At 49.4% G+C, this 19,582-nt stretch overlaps 1 protein-coding gene across 1 annotated transcript in view; it reads left to right on the top strand.

The window, feature by feature from the left end:
• Positions 1–19,582, top strand: part of MAP2K1 (mitogen-activated protein kinase kinase 1) — a 79,144-nt gene that overhangs the window by 53,263 nt on the left and 6,299 nt on the right. Inside the window, exon 6 of the mRNA XM_030875197.2 lies at positions 17,024–17,148. Within this exon, the coding sequence (XP_030731057.1) occupies positions 17,024–17,148 (125 nt within the window). The remainder of the gene's footprint in view (positions 1–17,023; positions 17,149–19,582) is intronic.

Below are 19,582 nucleotides of genomic sequence, written 5' to 3'. Positions count from 1 at the left end.
ACACTCCCACGACAGTCATGCAAGTATCAAGCGACCATCCCTTCCTACTGAGTGTGGGTACGGGTTGGCACATCCGTGGGCAAAGGTGACAGGATTTTAAATTATTAGGTTGAAAGTGATGTCTAGGTGTGCCCTGTTCTAAGTAAGACTAATGTACAAAAGTAACTTTTAGCACAAGTTGCCCTAGGGGCACTTGTTTGCTTTTTCAAAACATTCACTAGAGGATTTTTCAAATCCAGTTTCTCACAGACTCTTCAAGAAGGCAAGCAAATTATATCAGTTTGATTCAAACTTTTTTTTTTTAGGGGGTGGGAATATGTCAGTGATACAAAATTAGGCATACCTGCACTTACAGATTACTTTTTAAGTGAGAGGAAGTACAATAATGGTATTTGGGGGGTGAACAACTGTTTTCAGGTACCGTTTAGGTCCTGTTTTTCCAGCTAGGTCGTAGCCTCTTGAAAGTTTTTCAGTTTCCTTTCTCCAACCAGGTGAGCGTGTCCTGGTGCTAGTGAGCTGCACTGCTGTGAGTGTGCCTGTGGCTGCCTTTCCTATGTTTCTGATGTGTCCATGCTGTAGGGAACCCGGAGATCAGGAGGTTCTCACTCTGGTTCCTGAAGTGCTTGGTCTCTGCCATCGTGGAACAGGACTTCTTGGGCAGGACAAGTAGAGGCAGTATTCCCCGTGTCTGAAGTTGTGGCCAGCTATTCTGGATTTCATCCACGGTGAAGCGGTCCACTGTGATCTGCCTTGGTGTTGTGCGGACATTGTATTCTGTTTCCTCCGGGTGTACGAAGGGCGCAGCCGTCTGTGCGGCTCAGCCTGGTGTGCGTGGCTTATGGGCTGTTGGTCGGGAGGTGGGGATTAGATCTGTGGTCCCTCTGGGAGTGTACGTTTTCTCTGAAATCTCTGGGTGACATTCTGGTGGATAGTCGTGGGTAGGTACACACACATGTTCCTCTGTGTTTACTTGCCCTTCTCGTAGACGTTTCCCCCATCAAAGAAAAGTTAATTCGTATTGTAAAATATTCACTGAATACCTACCAAGTGCAAGGTACTGGGTGAATCACTGCAGAGGGCATAAAGATGGCTCATAAATGACTTGTGTCCTCTGGGGGCTTAGAGTCTAACAGGGGAAAAGAGACATATCTGTAAGTGATTCTAATGCGTGGTGGAGCGCACGCAGCCAGTGTCATTGTTCTGTGCATGAATCGCCATGCTGCCAACGGTCAAATAGAATCTGATGTGATATAATTAGTCAGGATTCTTTGGCTGTGTCAGGCACCTAACTCAAGATTACTTAATCAAAAGAGGGAGTGCATTGGCTTGAGTTACCAGGAGGTCCAAAGGCAGGGATGAATATGGGGTTGAAATGATAGCCTCAGGACTCTGGTCACCTCTTGGCTTTACTCCTCCTTACGTGGGCTTCCTTTTCAGTCAGATTCTCTCCACTGGGGGCAGCACGGACCTCACTAGCCCAATACTTCTAGTCCTTAGTGCTCCGTATCCCAGAGAAAGCTCCTCCCAGCCTCCTCAGCATCTAGGTCAGCGCTTGAATCACTCGTTGGCTCTGCTTGGAGACCCTGCCCGGTCCTGGACCATTTGTTGTGTCCAGGGGACTAGAGTAGTGTGGTGGGCCATCTTGAGTTACGAAACCACCTCTGGGGCAGGATTGATGGGGTCCCTTCGTTGGCACCCTAGCAGGAACACTCGCTATTGTGGAGGAGCGTATCCCAAATGAAAAAGAGGAGTTCTATAACTAGACGATGGGAGGAACAGATTCTGAAAGCAAGCAAATTACGGTGAAAAAAGTTGTCCCACTATAGACAATATTAAGCATTGGGTCAGAAAGATAGAAAACTGCTAACACAGGATCAAAACAATAATTAAGCGTTTAAGGCAGGGGTGGCAAAATGGGCAGCGCACAGCCTGCTGGCTATTTTTGTATGGCCTGCAAGCTAAGATTTGTTTTTCAGAATTTTGTGACACATGATAATTATGTGAAATTCAAATTTTGGTGTCCATCAAGACGTTTTATTGGAACACAGCCAGGCTTATTTTAAGTGTTGTCTGTGGCTGCTTTTGTGCTGTAATGGCAGAGTTGAATAGTTGCTTGTGAAAGAGATTGTGTGGCCCTCAAAGCCTTAAAATATTTGCTCTCTGGTCCTTTTACAGAAGAAGCTTCCTGACCACTGAGTTAAGGGGAAGAAGAATCCCCCAACTGAGAAAGCTTTAGAATTTAAGCACAAAAGTCAGCTGTGAGTTGATTAACCTGAGGTGCTTCATGAAAACGGTGTATGACATGGGTAGGAGAGAGGGTATTTCCCCGATCCTGGAGCTCTGAGAGGGCTTAGCTCCAAAGGTTTCTGTGTAGTCTTTCCACTTACTGTGGCAGGAGGTCAGAGGTCTAGTTCAACCAAAGCTGACCTAAGCGGTTAGGCTATGAGTTAAGGTGTGTATGGGGGGGCTCAGATGCAGCTGTGCTTCATGCCGTGTAAAGCAGTGATTTGCATTGCCAGCCCACCATGCTTCTGTCATTATCAAGATCTTGTTTTGGGACTTCCCTCATGGTCCAGTGGGTAAGACTCCATGCTCCCAATGCAGGGGGCCCGGGTTTGATCCCTGGTCAGGGAACTAGATCCCGCATGCATGCTGCAACTAACAGTTTGCATTGCCGCAACTAACAGTCCTCATGCCCCAACTAAGAAGCCTGCATGTTGCAACTAAGAAGTCCACGTGCCACAATTAAGAGTCCACGTGCCGCAACTAAAAAAGATTCCCTCGTGCCGCAACTGAAAGATCCCAGGTGCCGCAACTAAGACTCGGTGCAGCCAAAATAAATAAACAAACAAACAAAAAATCTTGTTTTGATTAAGACCCTGAAGAAGCATTACGTGATTTAGATCAATGCAGAGTTCATACAACTTAGCTGGTGAATAATTTCTGCCTTGGAGTTGCTGGCAGATGAAGAGCAGTAAATGCTGAGAACAGTGTTAAATTAAGTCTCAGCTTATTTTTCTCTAACTTCTGTCAGATGAAGCAGTGTGTGATCTCCCTGATCTTTATGCCCAGCACTGAATTAGTGGCCTGGGCTGCAGTGTACCGAGAAAGCTGGCCTGAGGGGACGCCCAGCCAGACTGTGATTGGAGCAAGCTGCGATGGTTCTCTGCAGAGCTAGAGTCGTTTGTACCTTGGGGCCTTCCGGCTCCGAGGACCCTCCAAAAGAGTTCCTAATTGCCCGGGATGAAGAGTTTTGTGAAAACAGGGAGCTCTCAGGTCAGGATGAGATTTAAGCCCTCTGCAGAGACTATGAGAGTGTTTTTGGATCCTAGGCCTGGGGACAGCTGGGAGTCTCCAAGGCACTTCGAGGGACCCCAGCAACAGCCTCCAGAGGAACAGGGTCCTCACAACAGTCAGGATTTCAACCTCTAAAGTCTTCTTCTCCCTTTATTCAGACTTGCCATTGGCGCCGATAGGCAAGATTTGAAGTGGCCCAAGTTTGTTTTTGTTTTGTTGTTTTACAAGCTGTTGGTGGCAGACGCGCATGTAATGAGTTTCTGAGTGGCTGCTTCAGTGACCCTTGCAAGGCACTGTCCTCCCTGCCAGAGCTTTCCTGGCGTCCTGCCAGCCAGGCTTCCCTGAGGAGAGTCAGGGTGGCCCCTGAGGCTGCGCACAGGGCTCTGTCCTGAGCACAGTCCCTGCCCGTGTGTGGCAGGGGAGTGTCATCTGAGCCTCAACCCATAGGTTGCCCGTGGTGTCCAGCGGGTGGCCTTGGCTACACGTCTGCTTCCTTTGCCCGCCACTCTCATCCCCCAGCCATGTGGTGACAGCCTCAAGGGGGCAGTGAATTTACAGGGAGAACAGATTTGTTTGGACTCTGTCTAGACTGCCCCACCTTACAGATGGAGAGAAACAGAGAGTGGCTGATTGATAGCTGGAATCCAGTATGTGGTCTCTGGTTAGAAATGTGAGTCATGGGACTTCCCTGGTGGCGCAGTGGTTGAGAGTCCGCCTGCCGATGCAGGGGACACAGGTTCGTGTCCCGGTCCGGGAAGATCCCACATGCCGCGGAGCGGCTGGGCCCGTGAGCCATGGCCGCTGAGCCTGCGCTTCCGGAGCCTGTGCTCCGCAACGGGAGAGGCCACAACAGTGAGAGGCCCGCGTACTGCAAAAAAAAAAAAAAATGTGAGTCATGTTCTCTAGAATTACCTCAGTGCTAGACCCACAGCAATGGATTATGCCTCCAGACAAGTTTGTTTCTTAGCATCTCAAGTGAGGCAGATGGGACGCTGGAGGAGGGAAAGCGCTTCCTCAGATCCCTTTCGGGAAGCATCGTGGAGGAGGTGGTATTTGGGCTGAGCTCTGAAGCATAGGGAGAAGTTACGCAAGTGACAGTGTCAGTGAAAGGAATTCCAGGTAGAGGGAAACACATGAGTCATGATGACACACAGGCAGGGAAACATAGATATATGTCCTTGCAGGAAATAGCAGGTCGTTCGGGGTGTTTAGAACAAAGGTTTCCTGGTGGTAATTGGTGGGAGTTAAGTGAGAATTAGTTGAAGCGATTGAGGAGGGTCTTCCCCGCCATGCGCAGGGACTGGATTTTAGCCTGGACAGTGGGGAGCTGAGGGGCACTCCTGCACAGGGAAGGGAGGCGGGAGGCAAGCTGTCCTTGGAGGAGGAGGCCTCTGGCTGCTGCAGCTAAGGTGAGGCGAGAGGGGAGAGAGGTCAGTTAGGTGGCTATTGACATGGTTCCGGAAGAAAGAACGTGGGTCTGAGTCAGGGTTAGTCACCGAGTGGAGGGTGAAGAGGACACAGGTTGGGAGAGATTATCCTGCAAAGCCTCTGAGAGCAGAGGCCAGGTGCTGGTATGGACGGATGGGGAAGGCAAGGGAAGGAAGCCACAAGGTTTGCCCCATGGCCCTCCCCAAGGCGGGTGGTGGAAGGGACCCAAGGCCTAAGGCTGTGCCTCTTTGCTCTAGGAAAGACCTGCTACCCTAGGCTGAGAGGTGATCCCGGCAGAGCTGTGTCCTGTTCCTTCTCACATCACAAAGCCTCATTTCTAAGGGAAACTCGGGTCTGGGGGTACTGCCACTCTCCCCAGTTACAGATAACTTCCTGAGGAGGACTGTGGGCCCAGGAGAGCCGGTTTGACTTGGAAGTCTGGTGACCTGGTGACCAAAGAAGGGGCAGATTTTGTTAACCACTGCCCTAGCAAGGCGGAGCCCAGCTCACCATGCCCAACGCTACAGAGTGACAACATAGTCTATTGGAGCGTCTCAGCTTGAGGGTGGGAACCAGCATTAGGCTTAACAGCACCGAGTTAATTAGAAACAAACATGGTGGGATTTGCTTTTTCCATTTGGAAACAACATGTTTCAAAATTTATTGTTGGAGGTGCCTGCCGCCTTGTGAAGTGTGCGCGGTGCTGTCATTGTCTGGTAGTGGCAGGCAGTGAGTCCTCAGAAAGCTGCTACCCGCCAAGTGGCCTCAGAGCCACTACTTCCCTTTCCCTTTAGCGTCCTGGCTGCGGACAGAACCTCATGGAAGGTTCCCTCAGGCTCGGCCATTGGCTCCCTGAGTGATCCTGTCGGAGTCCCTCATCACTTCTGATCCTTACCTTCATTCATTTAGTGGTAATCTTGCTTCCTTCTCGATCTCCTGGAACTGTCCTCAGGACCAGATGAAGAGGAAACTCGTGGACCATGTGTGTGTAACAGAGTCAAGTTTGTGGCATTTAAAAGCACATTGAGGGGCTTCCCTGGTGGTGCAGTGGTTGAGAGTCTGCCTGCCGATGCAGGGCACACGGGTTCGTGCCCCGGTCCGGGAAGATCCCACATGCCGCGGCGCGGCTGGGCCCGTGAGCCATGGCCGCTGAGCCTGTGCTCCGCAACGGGAGAGGCCACAACAGTGAGAGGCCCGCGTACCACAAAAACAAACAAACAAACAAACAAAATTTATGAATGAATTGACATAAGGTCTGGAATTTGCCTTAAAATATTTGTTCCCTCCCACCCCATGAAGGAAAAACTGAGGGTTTTGATTGAAACAAGACTGGTAATGCGTAGATAATTGTTGAAGCTGATGTTGGGTACATGGTTACACTCTCTCTACTTTTGTGAATGTTTGGATTTTTTAAGAGGAAAAAATGTGACTAAAAGAAGGTGGCAAACCTACTGACATGATAAGTGACATACATGGTAAGAGCTCCAGGGAGAAGGGAGCCTTGTGGGTGCAGAGGGGTCAGGCGAGGCTTCCCGGAGGAGGTGGAAGCCTTTGGGTGAGGATTCTTTGTTACAAGTAACAGAAACCAACTTGAGTCAGTGTAAACAAAACAGAGGACTTCCTTATAAGGATCTGGGGGCCCGTGGGCAGCCCAAGGGCCAGATGTTGCCAGTGCTCAGGAAGGGACGGGGCAGGGATGGAAGACCACTGGGATCCCAGGCCACCTGTCTCTGTGTTGGGCCGCCTTGTCTTCCATGCTCTGAAGCTTGGCTTTCTCTGCTTTGTCCAGGGGCAGGAGGAAGGCCTCCCACCCCCACCGCAGCTCCCAGCAAGCATCACGTCCATCCCAGACACAGCCCAGGCCCAAGTCCCTGAGTATTCTAGCAAAACGTACCTGGAGCAAATAGTTGGTGGAGCTCCCTCCTGTAGGTGAAGGGAGGTAATTAAGGGGTTACTTTTGAGGTAACCCTTTCTCCCCCCTCCCCTCCAACAAACAAAAAAGACTAGAAGGATGGTAGAATAAATATGAATACAGAAGGCATCTGGATTAGAGACTAGCAAGAGGGAATGATTCAGAGACTATTGGGGAACAGCATGGATCCTCTTGGCACTGACGGGGTGGGGTGGGGGCTTGGGGAGGGCCCACATAGGTAGGAACCCCACCCAGCAGGACCTGATTCTCTCTGTTGCTTGTGTTTTTTCTCAAACAAATGTTAGCTCTTATTTTTCCCCCAAGCTTCAGAGACATTGAACTCTACATGCTGTGTATCTCATATGTAGTTCCTCTTATTTACTGAGCCCTTAGTACCTACCATCAAGTAGGAATTACTGTTCCCACCTGACAGCCAAGGAAACAGGCTTCAGGAGGCTCTGTAATTTGGCCTCCTGCAGGGTCACACAGCTCGTGCTGGTAGAGCTAGGTTTCAAATCCAGATCTGCCTAACCGCAGAGTTGGTGCTACCATTTCCACACCACACTGTGTACCTACTTAATGTAATTTTTGATGCCAGTTGATGGTAAGAATCAGTGGATGTTAGGGTTCTTGGTTGTTGGTGAACACGAATTAGCTCAAACAATAAAAGGGGTTTTTTGTTTTTGTTTTTTGGCTTAGCTCACCAAACCTCAGGAAGAATAAGAATGCAGCCTGGCCTTAGGGAAAACTGGGTCCAAGCACTCAAATGCCATTAGCTGCTATACTTCAATTATGGTGTGCCGTCAGTTCTCTATACCTGCATCCTTGGATTCAACCAACCTGCAGATTGAAAATATTTGGGAAAAAATAATTCCAGAAAGTTCCAAAAGGCAAAACTTCATTTACATAGCATTTACTTTGTATTTATAACTATTTACATTGTATTGGGTATTGTAAGTAATCTAGAGATGATTTAAAGCATTCAAGAGGACGTGCATAGGTTATGTGCAAATACTGCATCATTTTATATAAGGAATTTGAGCATCTGCAGATTTCGGCATCCCCGGGGGTGGGCAGGGGTGGGGGGTGGGGGGGAATGTCCTGAAACCTGCTAATTCTCTCTCATTTGTTTCTCTCTGATGTTGGCTTTATTCTCTCAGGCCAGCCGTCTCTACCACATGGGAACCACTGCCTCTGGCTTTAGTCTCATTATCAGGGAGGCAAGATCTTTTCCCAGCTTCTGTTAGAAAATCCTAAGGAAGGGCTCTAATTGGACTAATACTGGTCACATACCCAGACCCGCCAGATCACCATGCCAGGGGATGGGGGAATTGGGAGTGGCCCAGCCTGCGTCAGGGGACAGGGTTCCGATTGTCACGCTCCACCTGGAGCAGCTGGTTGGAGTCAGGGAGGAGCACTTCTCCCAGTTAGTGTATGTGGTGGGGAGGGTCCTTCTCAGTAGGTTACACAGGATGTTCCCGCTCCACTTAGCTTACATTTGTCCTTACCTGGCAAGAGCGAATGACTTCCTAGGCATTTCCTTTAGGGCCTGTCTCAAGCTAAGCTAGGAACGACTGGTGAGTGACCTTGACTTCACGGGTGAATCGTGCTGACCCTGACCCAGGCACAAATGGCAATGCCTTACTTTGGTGCAGCTTGGCTCACCATAACTATGGTGATATTATTAGAAATTCTCTCCCACTTTTCCATTTAAAAATGAACAGATCTCTGACCTACCTCTACCGTTCCTTTTTCCATCTTTTTTTAAAATTTCCTCTCCTCCTGCTGAGCAAAATTAGCTTTCAGCAGGTCAAAGCAGGTTTTTAGCTAATTTCTCTTTCTTGAAGTACAGATGACAAGCATCCAAGTTAGCCAGTGTTGTTTTTCTGCCCACAGGTGGTTGATTGGCTTTGTGATAGACTGAATATCTGCTTGTCTCCTGAAGTCGCCCGCATAGTCTAGAAGGGGAAGTGTACTGCTCTAAGGCATGTTCTTTTAATGGGAAGGTTACTCTGTGGTCTTTGGCAAGTGGCTTCTACTTGAGCCTTAATTTCCATATCTATAATATAGGGCTGCTCTGCCATGCATTAGTATGGGTTCATTAGAAATGAGAGATCAGGGAATCCAGGATCCATAAACTCTTGCCTTTACTGCCCCCCTTTCCCTTTTCTTTTTCTTTTTCTTTTTTTTTTTTTGCGGTAAGCGGGCCTCTCACCGCTGCAGCCCCTCCCGTTGCAGAGCGCAGGCCCAGGGGCCACGGCCCACGGGTCCAGCCGCTCCGCGGCACGTGGGATCCTCCCGGACCGGGGCATGAACCTGTGTCCCCTGCATCGGCAGGCAGACTCCCAACCACTGTGCCACCAGGGAAGCCCTCCTTTTCTTTTTCTCTCTCCCTTCTCTCCCTCTCCCTTTATTGTAACCCCTATACCTTTTGCTGTAGCTGTTGTTACTACCTGATTTCAAATTTGTGCTGATGAAAACCAAATCCTGAACTCTTGCAACATCATCTCTTGTTTAATGGTCAGCATTTGTGTGCCTTTTGGGTCAGGGATGAGCACTGCATTTGCAGACAGGGGTGCACAAAGGTAGAAAATGAAAGCATTTCAAAACTAATGAATCAGGGACTTCCCTGGTGGCACAGTGGTTAAGAATCCGCCTGCCAATGCAGGGGACACGGGTTCGATCCCTGGTCCGGGAAGATCCCACATGTCTCGGAGCAGCTAAGCCTGTGCACCACAACTACTGAGCCTGTGCTCTAGAGCCCGTGAGTCACAACTACTGAGCCCACATGCCACAACTACTGAAGCCTGTGCACCCTAGAGCCCACGCACCGCAACAAGAGAAGCCACCGCAATGAGAAGCCCACGCACCGCAACACAGACCAGCCCCCACTCGCCACAACTAGAGAAAGCCCACACGCAGCAACAAAGACCCAACGCAGCCAAAAATAAAAAGTTAAAAAGAAAGAACAAAAAAAACCTACTGAATCTTGGGAGGGAAGCAGAAATTGAAATGCAGTTGCTGGACGTGGTTGCAAAACTCTTGAAAGTGGAGAGATAAAAATAGCTGCTTGTTAGGACCTGGCACACGTGCTCCGAAGGCTCACTGTTTGAACTCACTTGTTAATCAGGAGGTGGGAAACAGCCTCTAGTTCCTGCTGTCAGCACGTCTCTTGCAGTTAAACTTGTCAAGGAGGAGGATAATGAGCTGGAGCTGAGAAGGAAGCGCTTTGCTCACTAAACTGGAGCTCAGAATTATTTTCTCTCACAACCAGATTTTAAGGATTTCAGCCTACCCCACGTCAGCTCCTATTCCCAGATAAAGCTTGTTTCATTGGTAATGTGAGTGACCCCCCCCGCCTGCTTCCCAGCCACAACTTTTTAAAAAATTGAGATACAGTTGACATATAACGTTGTCGTAGTTTCAGATATAGAACATAATGGTTTGATATACGTGTATATTGTGAAGTGATTGGCCACAAGAAGTCTAGTTAACATCCATCACCTTACATAGTTACAATTTTTTCCTTGTGATGAGAACCTTTAAGATCTACTCTCTTAGCAACTTTCAAGTATACAACACAGTATTGTTAACTGTAGTCACCGTGCTGTGCATTGCGTCTCTGGGGCTTATTCATCTTATAACTGGAGGTTTGTGCCTTCTGACCACCTTCACCCACAACTTAGTAATGGCTTTTCTGAAACTTCGGAGTACAACCCACTGTGGTTTGCCATTTGCTCTGTTGTTTAGACCCAGATTAGCTAGCCTCTGGATAAACAATCTATGGCTTCTACTCTGGCCTCTGCCATTACCTTACTTTGTGACTTTGACAGATAACTCCCAGACTCTGGGCCTCAGTGTTTCTCGTCTGTGCACAGGGGTTAATAATGCTTACTTCACACCATTGTTGTGAGGATTAAAGAAGACAATATATTTAAAAGGCCTGGCATAGTAGGTGCTCAGTGAACCAGAGCTGTTGTGGTGTGTTCCGAGGTTGGCTGGCTTCTAATTTGTTGAGTTCTGTCTCCCCTGGTGGTGGCAGCCTGGACAGGGGCAGGGACCTGTCCTTTTTACTCATAGCTCAGTGCAGGCACTTTACTAGTGTTTATAGAATAAACAGGTGACCCTGCTGAGTTCTTTAATCCAAAGAGGAGTAGAAAATGCTTAGAAGTCGGGGCTTCCCTGGTGGCTCAGTGGTTAAGAATCCACCTGCCAGTGCAGAGGACATGGGTTCGAGCCCTGGTCCGGGAAGATCCCACATGCCGCGGAGCAACTAAGCCCGTGTGCCACTACTGAGCCTGCGCTCTGGAGCCCGTGAGCCACAACTACTGAAGCCCACGCGCCTGGAGCCCGTGCTCCGCAACAAGAGAAGCCACCGCAATGAGAAGCCCGTGCACCGCGACAAAGAGCAGTCCCCGCTCGCCCCAACTAGAGAAAGCCCACGCGCAGCAACAAAGACCCAACGCAGCCAAAAATAAATAAATAAATAAATTTAAAAAAGAAAGAAAATGCTCAGACGTCAAGTTAATATCATGTGCTCATGGGGGAAATATCAGGAGGCTTTGAATAGTGGTTATTTCTGGTGTAGAAAATATCAGAGAAGAAAATACTTTCTTCCACTTAGTTTTTTCATAACACCTCCTTAATCATTTTTGAAGAAGGAAGGTTTATCCGTCTTCGTTGCTGCAGAGCCGGGGCAGGATCTGGGTCTCAGACCTTAGCATCTTGTAGGTTTCCTAGGGAAGCTTGTCAGCCTGGGAGCTCAGAGAGCGGTGGGTGCTTGCTGCGGAATACAGAGTGTCCCACCACACGCTGGGGCTCCTCCCAGCCTCACTCTCCTAGTATTGGAGGGTCAGAAAGAGGACCCAAGGCCTGAAGAGGCCTCGGGGAGTAGAGAGGGCTTGCGCCTGTGATGTGAACAATGTTTGAGGTTGCTGCTAGGGAAGATGTGGCAGGAAAAGTCCGATTAAACCTCCCAGGGCTCCAAAGCAGGGCAGTATTCCATGCTGGGAAGGGCACTCAAAAGAACCAGGCGCCTGGATGTAGAGGTGAATGGGTGGGTGGGAAAGGAGGAGGTTTTAGGGGTGGGGACCAGCACAGAGAGGCAGGCGAGCCCCAGCCTGGGGAGGGTGGAGACGTGCTGCAGCAAGAAGTTGCAGAAGTGAGCAGGACAGCGGGCTTGGAAGGGCAGGCTGAGGGGCCTGGACTGTACTGCGAGGCAGGCTCTGTGCGGGGGGCTGTCCCACGGGAGGAGTGCCGGTCACTGTGCAAGACAGGCTGGGGGAGGAGTTGCTGGGCATGGGAGCAGAGGAAGGAGAGGCGGTGACTGTGGGAAGCAAATGCAGGAGGCTGACAGTTGGAGGAAACAATCTCTCTGGCCTTATCTGACCTCTTTTCTGCCCGTAGAGAAGAGCCCGACTTGGCCGGGGCTGCCGGGAAGGAGCATGTCCTGGCCTGGCTGCTCTGGCCACACGCTCTGGAGTGGAGTGGAGTGCCCAGGTCTCCAAGCAACTTCTTGTCAGGCCTTCAGGGTCACCAGGAGGGGCCCTGTGTGTGCATCTGCCTTCCAGGATGGATGTGGTCCAAGCAGGGAGACCCCCCCTGAGGGTTTCCCTCTGCTCCACTCTGGCCCCCACCCGCATGGATCTCTGCAGCCTCCCAGGCAGCGAAGTTCCCTGGGGCAGGTGGCGGAAGCAGGAGCCACAGCCAGGGAGGGAGGAAAGTGGCGTTATATAAGTCTGCAAAAAAGGAGGCTGGCTTGCCATGTGACTAGAAATCAGATACAAGGACAGTCACAGAGGCAGTGCAGCCGCTCCGGAGCAGCAGTTGTGGCCTGGAGAGTGGTGTCTGAGCAGCAGTGGGGAGTGAGGGAGTGGGTGTCTGGTGCTGTGAACTGCCTGTCTTAGAGGGCAACCCGTGAAAGAATCATTTTTTGTGATCCTGTAACGTGTGTGCTATTTAAATGCCCACAGTTCATTCGATTGATCCTGGTCTCCATCTGGTGAGGTTGCGAGAGCTGGGATTGTTATCACTGCTTTACTGATACGCAGACCACAGACTACAGAAGTGAAGGGACTTGCTGAAGGCTGCACGTAGAGCAGGCGGCAGGGCCAGGATTTGAATACAGGTCCCCTGTCTCTGTAGCCAGTGCCACTCTTTTGCTTTATAACAAGGCCTAGCAGGTCAATTCTAAACCGGCCATGGGAACATTGGAAGGTGAGGGAGCTCAGGGCTTCGTGGTCCAGTTGCAGGAAGGAAAGGCTGGGACGTTCTTCGGTGGAGGGAGGGACTCATGTTGGGGCGCCTCCCTGTGCCCAGCTCTCCCGGCTCCGGCCTGTTACTCAGCCTCACTTCGCACACACTGAACACCGGCCCCCAGGGTCAGGCATCTGTCCTCTGTTGGAGAAGGGTCTCGGTGCTGTGGAGACGAGGACCAGGGGCTCCTCGGCGGGAAGTGTTTGTCGGGGCCGGTCCTAATCCCAGGCTTGGGAAGAAACAAAGGAAAAGTTCGTTCCTGAGCCCCTGAATTTTATAACCTCCCTGTGTGTTTGAAATAATTCTCCAGGAGGCCGAACGGTTCACCGCGTGACTTCCCCCAGGTCAGTGCTCCAGGGCCGTCCCTGCACACAGGCCTTCCCTCATCTCCCTGTCGCAGCCACAGCTCCCTCACTGTCTGGGCTCTTACCAGGTTTTGTTACTATTTTCTTCATGGACTTGAGACCACCTGACGCTGCACATTGGTTTGTTGGTTTTCTTAGTCTGTCTCCTCACACTAAAGTGTAAGCTTTGTGACAGTGGGAACTGGGTTAGTTTGCTGGCTGTTGTGTCCCAGGTACGTGCGTGGTGCCGGCATGTGGCAGGAGCTCAGTGGACACGGGAATGAGTGATGTGGCAGCAGGGAGGGTGGGGAGTGGACAGGTCCAGGCATCACAAGGTCTGAGTTCTGGTTCCTGTTCTATCCAGTTTTTGCTGTGTGACCTCAGACGAGTTCCTGGATCCCTTTGGACTGTAGGCTTTTCGTCTCCACCATGAAGGGGAGGAACCAGATGCCCTGTAAGGCTCTTTCTGACGCCTGTGTTCTGAGAGTCTCTATATGAGAGACACGGGAGGTTGCCAAGGGCTTTGGAAAGATCTCGCATCCTGTGCTGTCGTGTCTTGTGACACGTTGAGGGCTGGGTCTTAGAAAGACAGTACCCATGGTGCTGAGTGTGTGCATGTGTACATGGTGAGTTTATCTCCATTCATTCACAGGCATTTTGGAGCACCTCCTATGTACCAGGTATCGTCCTAGCTCTGCAGTTACAGGGGCGAGGCAGATAGCCAACATCCCTGCCCTGGTGGAGCCTGTGGTGGGTGGAGAGAGGCTAGAGCTGGCTGGGGCCTGTGGTTAGGACCTGACCCAGGCTGGGGATGATGAGGGGCTGGGTGGAGGTAGGCAGGTGAAGGACTTACTGGGATATGAGAGGGTGATTTTTTTTTTTTTTTAGTTTACGCTTGGAAAGATACTTAAATGGATCTGTTAGAATCTGTTTAAGGATAAATAAACACATTCATATGCGTATTGAAGGGGAAAATAATAAAATGTTAATAGTGGCTCTGGTAGGTTGGAATTATGGGGGTTTCATTTTTTTCCTCTGGTTCTCCAGATGTCCTATATAGTGTCTGTATTACTTCCGTCAAAGATTCCCTGGCAGGGTTTACGATTTTGCTCCTGGGTTTGGCCTGCTCTTGAGCCGGCCTCATTGTTTGCTTTGCTGATGTCTGTCCACAAAGCCCTGGGGACCTTTACCAAGTCTCAGTAAGTGAGAATCCTTGGCTCTGCTCTGCCTGCTTCACGGGGCAGTTGTTTGAATCAGAGGAGATGGTAGAAGAAAAACATTTGGAAATTCACCTCTTGGCAAAGGGAAGAGCCAGTGGACTAATATTGGTGATGGGAGCCAGGGCAGGCCGCGGGGCTGGTCCGAGTGCAGGGAAGGGGAATGGGGCTGGTGCTGGGGGCACTGCCTTCACCCTGAGGAGCGGCTTTCAGGCCTCCCTAGTTCTCTGGCCTTGGTAGCAAGAGACTCTCCCTGACTAACAGGTAGGTGCAGTTGAGCAGGCTGTTAGGGATGTGACTTCAGTGAAAGAGAATCAAAAGCTGGCTCCCAGCCCCTGGCACACACATTTATAAAACCCACATGCTCTGTGCATGAGGTCGATAATAGGAGTTCCGCCACCACAGCAACACACAGCTCTAACCACCACCAGCCCCTCCCATCAGGAAGCCTGCACAGGCCTCTTGGATAGCCTCATCCACCAGAGGGCAGACAGAAGAGGCAAGAAGGTCTACAATCCTGCAGCCTGTGGAATGAAAACCACATTCACAGAAAGATAAACAAAAAGAAAATGCGGAGGAGTATGTACCGGATGAAGTCACAAGATGGAACCCCAGAGGGACAACTGAATGAAGTGGAGATAGGCAACCTTCCAAGAAAGAATTCAGAATAATGATGGTGAAGATGATCCGGGACCTCGGAAAGAAATGGAGGCGGGGATCCAGAAGATGCAAGAAATGATTGGCGAGGACCTGGGGGAATTAAAGAACAAACAGACAGAGATGAACAATGCAGTGACTGGAAAGAAAAATACACTGGAGGGAATCAATAGCAGAATAACTGAGTCAGAAAAATGGATGGGTGACCTGGAAGACAGAATGGTGGAATTCACTGCCATGGAACAGAATAAAGAAAAAGGAAAGGAGAGAAGTGAAGACAGCCTAAGAGACATCTGGGACAACATTAAGCGCACCAATATTTGCATTATAGGGGTCCCAGAAGGAGAAGAGAGAGAGAGGGGACCCGAGAAAATATTTGAAGAGATTATAGTTAAAAATTTCCCTCACATGGGAAAGGAAATAGCCACCCAAGTCCAGGAAGTGCAGAGAGTCCCAGGCAGGATAATCCCAAGGAGAAACACACAGAGATACATAGTAATCAAACGGACAAAAATTTAAGACAAAGAGATTATTGAAAGCAGCGAGGGAAAAGCGACAAATGGCATACAAGGGAACTCACATAAGGTTAACAGCTGATTTCTCAGCAGAAACTCTACAAGCCAGAAGGGAGTGGCACAATATATTTAAATGGAAGAAAGGGAAAAACCTACAGCCAAGGTTACTCTACCCAGCAAGGACCTCATTCAGGTTCGACAGAAAAATCAAAAGCTTTACAGACAAGCAAAAGCTAAGAGAATTCAGCACCACCAAATCATCTCTACAGCAAATGCTAAAGGAACTTCTCTACGTGGGAAACACAAGAGAATAAAAGGACCTGCAAAAACAAACTCAAAACAATTAAGAAAGTGGTAACATGAACATACATAATGATAATTACCTTAAATGTGAATGGATTAAATGCTCCAACGCAGAGACACAGGCTCGCTGAATGGAAACAAAAAAAAAAAGACCCATATATATGCTGTCTACAAGAGACCCACTTCAGACCTAGGGACACATACAGACTGAAAGTGAGGGGATGGAAGAAGATATTCCATGCAAATGGAAACCAAAAGAAAGCTGGAGTAGCACTACTCATATCAGATAAAATAGAATCTAAAATAAAGAATGTTACAAGAGACAAGGAAGAACACTACATAATGATCAAGGGATCAATCCAAGAAGAAGATATAACAATTATAAATATATATGCACCCAAGATAGGAGCCCCTCAATACATAAGGCAACTGCTAACAGCTATAAAAGAGGAAATCGACAATAACACAATAATAGTGGGGGACTTTAACACCTCACTTACACAAATGGACAGGTCATCCAGACAGAAAATTAATAAGGAAACACAAGCTTTAAATGACACAATTGACCAGATAGATTTAAGTGATATTTATAGGACATTCCGCAAAAAAATAAAAAAATAATAGGAGTTCCTGCCTCCATCCCATCCTCCTTTAGTCTTTGGTCTGTAGCCTCAGCAAGCATCCAGGTCTTATTATGTCTTCCTACCTTATGATCCGGCGGCAGATATTGTGTCTTGCCAACAGGGGCAGTTGAAACAACAGAGCTTGAAATCTTGATTATTCATGGTAACTGACTCCTTCCTGTGGGTCATCTGGCCTAGTCTGGATTCTCAAAGAGTGGAAAACACTGGCTTTTTGTCCCGCTTCTACAGCAGCTTGTCATTCCTCTGCTGACAGCCCTTCCTCGAACCCTGAACGAAGGGCAATAAGGGGCCTTGGTGTCCAGTGCTCCTAAGCCAGGGCTGGCTCTGTGATGGGGGCTGGGGTGTGTCGTGGCATTCGTGGTCAGGGCTGGTCTGTCTGGGGAGCACTGACCTTCCCCTTCCCAACCTACCTGTGTCAATTCTCTACTTGTCTGTTTTCTTTTCCCTACAGATGTCAAGCCTTCCAACATCCTAGTGAACTCCCGTGGGGAGATCAAGCTCTGTGACTTTGGGGTCAGCGGGCAGCTCATCGACTCCATGGCCAACTCCTTCGTGGGCACAAGGTCCTACATGTCGGTATGAGCACTTCGTTCCATTTTTCCAGCTTCTTATCTGATCAGGAATAGAAGCCAAGTGGGTGCCTTCCCCTACGGAGCCAGACCCTTGTGCTTGGGTGATGGGGGTGGGTGAGAAAGAACGAGGGATGAGGCATTGTGGTCCCCTCCCAGAGGAGATCAAAGTCTGATGGGGAGATGGTCTTGGCCTTTCACAGGCCTTGGAGCATGGTTGGGGCCCTGGGGCCCTGACTCAGTGGAAGAGATAGTAGGATCACAGCTTCAGCTCTCACTGGCACTTGGATGTTTCCCAGAGCTTGGCTTCCATTCTGAAGACATTGAGCTCCAGCTACCCTCAGGACCTCTGCCTGATCGTCTTCAGACGCTCAGACTGACATGCCCAGACATGCCCCCACCCCACATTGCCCCACCATTTCCATTAGCAGTAAATGGCATCACTGTTTCCTTAGTTTTTCAAGGTAGAAACCTGAGCATCAGCCTTTAACCTCTCTTCCCAGCTCCCCATCCTTTTAGCATCTAGCAACCCCCAACTCCTGTGAGTCTATTCAGAATTGTCTCCCCAGTCCAGCCTCTTCTCTCCCTCCTCACTGCATGTCTCCCAGTTACCTGCCCATCTCTCACCACAGCACACCTACCTGGTGTTTCCTGCTTCTAGCCCTGCTGGCTTCCACTGAGCCCAGGAGTGACATTGGCATGTTCTTTTGCTTCCGCCATACAACCAGCTCCCTGGGGGACAGGGATAGGGCCGGAGGTGTCTCTGTTGTCCCAAGGGTCTGGTTTGGCTCCTGGCACGCTGTAGATGTTCAGGGAATTCTTGGCAAGTGAGTGAATGTTTGGTTGACTGAATGGGTGAGTAAATGGCTAACATGCTCGTGAGTACGATTCAGAAAGGGGAAATGTGGCTCTGGGTGAGTGCTGGCCAGGGCAGAGTAGAGGAGCATTAGTTGGAGTGAGTGGGAGGCCTTCGCGGAGGTGGAAGGAGGGGCCGACACGGGGGCTCAGGGCATCTTAGCGCGTTGTGTTTTCTGTACACTCTTCAAGGACTTTCACATCCTGGAGTGGTGATCCTCTGATCTATATGGTTGTCCCGTGAAGTAAAGATTAGTGTACCCATTTTAGAGACGAGGAAACGTAGACTTGGGGAGGTGAAGTGACCTGCCCACTTCACCTTGCAGAGCCGGCGTTGAAAGCCGGGCTTCCTTGCCGGTCAGTCCCCCTTCGCACTGCAGGCTCTCACTTGCCTCTTAGGTAAGATTCGGCAGCTGCTCCTGGCCGCCCTGTGTGGAAGGTCCTGCTCACACCCTCATTCCTTCTTGTCTGTCCCCCGCCCACACTGGCTCCAGCCACTGGTAACATGACTTACCTGGCGCTGACCCACATCGCCACCCCCTCCATTCCAGTGGCTAAAGGCATGAAGCCCATCAGCTCTTCAGCTTCTTCCATAAATGTCTAAAAACTGAGCAGCTAGCACCCTGGGCTACTCAGCTGCCATCTATCGAGTTCAAAATCGATGAATAGGCCCTGGAACTTACATTGATCCAGGGTTTACTGGTTTGGGTTTTTGCGGTTACATGGTCAGTTCCAAAATAGTTCAGTGTTGGGGTTAGTGAAAAATCCTATGGGTGAAATGAATTTGATGTCTAAATAAGTGCACAACGATTAGAATAAAGATTTTTTTTTTTGGTAGGGTTCTTGAAATACATGTACTATTTCAATGAATGCTCAGTAAAAATAATGCTTTGTATAGCACTATATATAGTATTTCTTTCTCTTTGACTATTCTCACCAATAACAACTCATATTTGCATAACATTTTGCAACATCTAACATACATTTTCATTTGATTTGACCTTTCCAGTGCCCTAGTTAGTAGAGCAGGTATTTTGTTATGTTGTTACTATCATCATTAGCCCCATTTTGTTATGTTGTTAGTCCCATTTCATTAGCCCCAGGAAACTGAGGCTCAGGATCACCTAGCTTGTAAGTCCCAGACTTGGGACTTGAACCCAGATCCTTTGCCTTTTCTACTCTTCGATGTTGCCCAAGAACAGTGAGTTAGTGGCAAAGCTGGTCTTAGAACTCAGCTTTCCTTACTCTCAAGGCCAGTGTTCTTTCTACCCACTGATTCATGACCCATGACCCTTACTCTCAAGGCCAGTGTTCTTTCTACCCATTCATTCATGACCCATGTTCCAGAAGCTTCATGTTTTTGGACTCAGGACTCAAGATGAGCCTCTCATGCTGGGCTTTGGATAAGCTGTCCTGCACATGCAAGACAGTGATGAGGATGAGCAAAGCTGGAGCCACAGCTGAAGCTTAGCCAGGGCCCAGCTGGGTAGGATGCTGTTAGTTCAGGGCAGGTTATAGGGGAGACAGGAGTTAGGGGTCAGACCCACGGGAGCCAGGTAGGATTTGGTAGATACAGTATTTGGGGG

This window comes from Globicephala melas, chromosome 2, assembly GCF_963455315.2.
Source record: "Globicephala melas chromosome 2, mGloMel1.2, whole genome shotgun sequence".
In the NCBI taxonomy this organism is placed as follows: domain Eukaryota; kingdom Metazoa; phylum Chordata; class Mammalia; order Artiodactyla; family Delphinidae; genus Globicephala; species Globicephala melas.
This window is presented reverse-complemented; position numbering and strand designations above follow the sequence as displayed.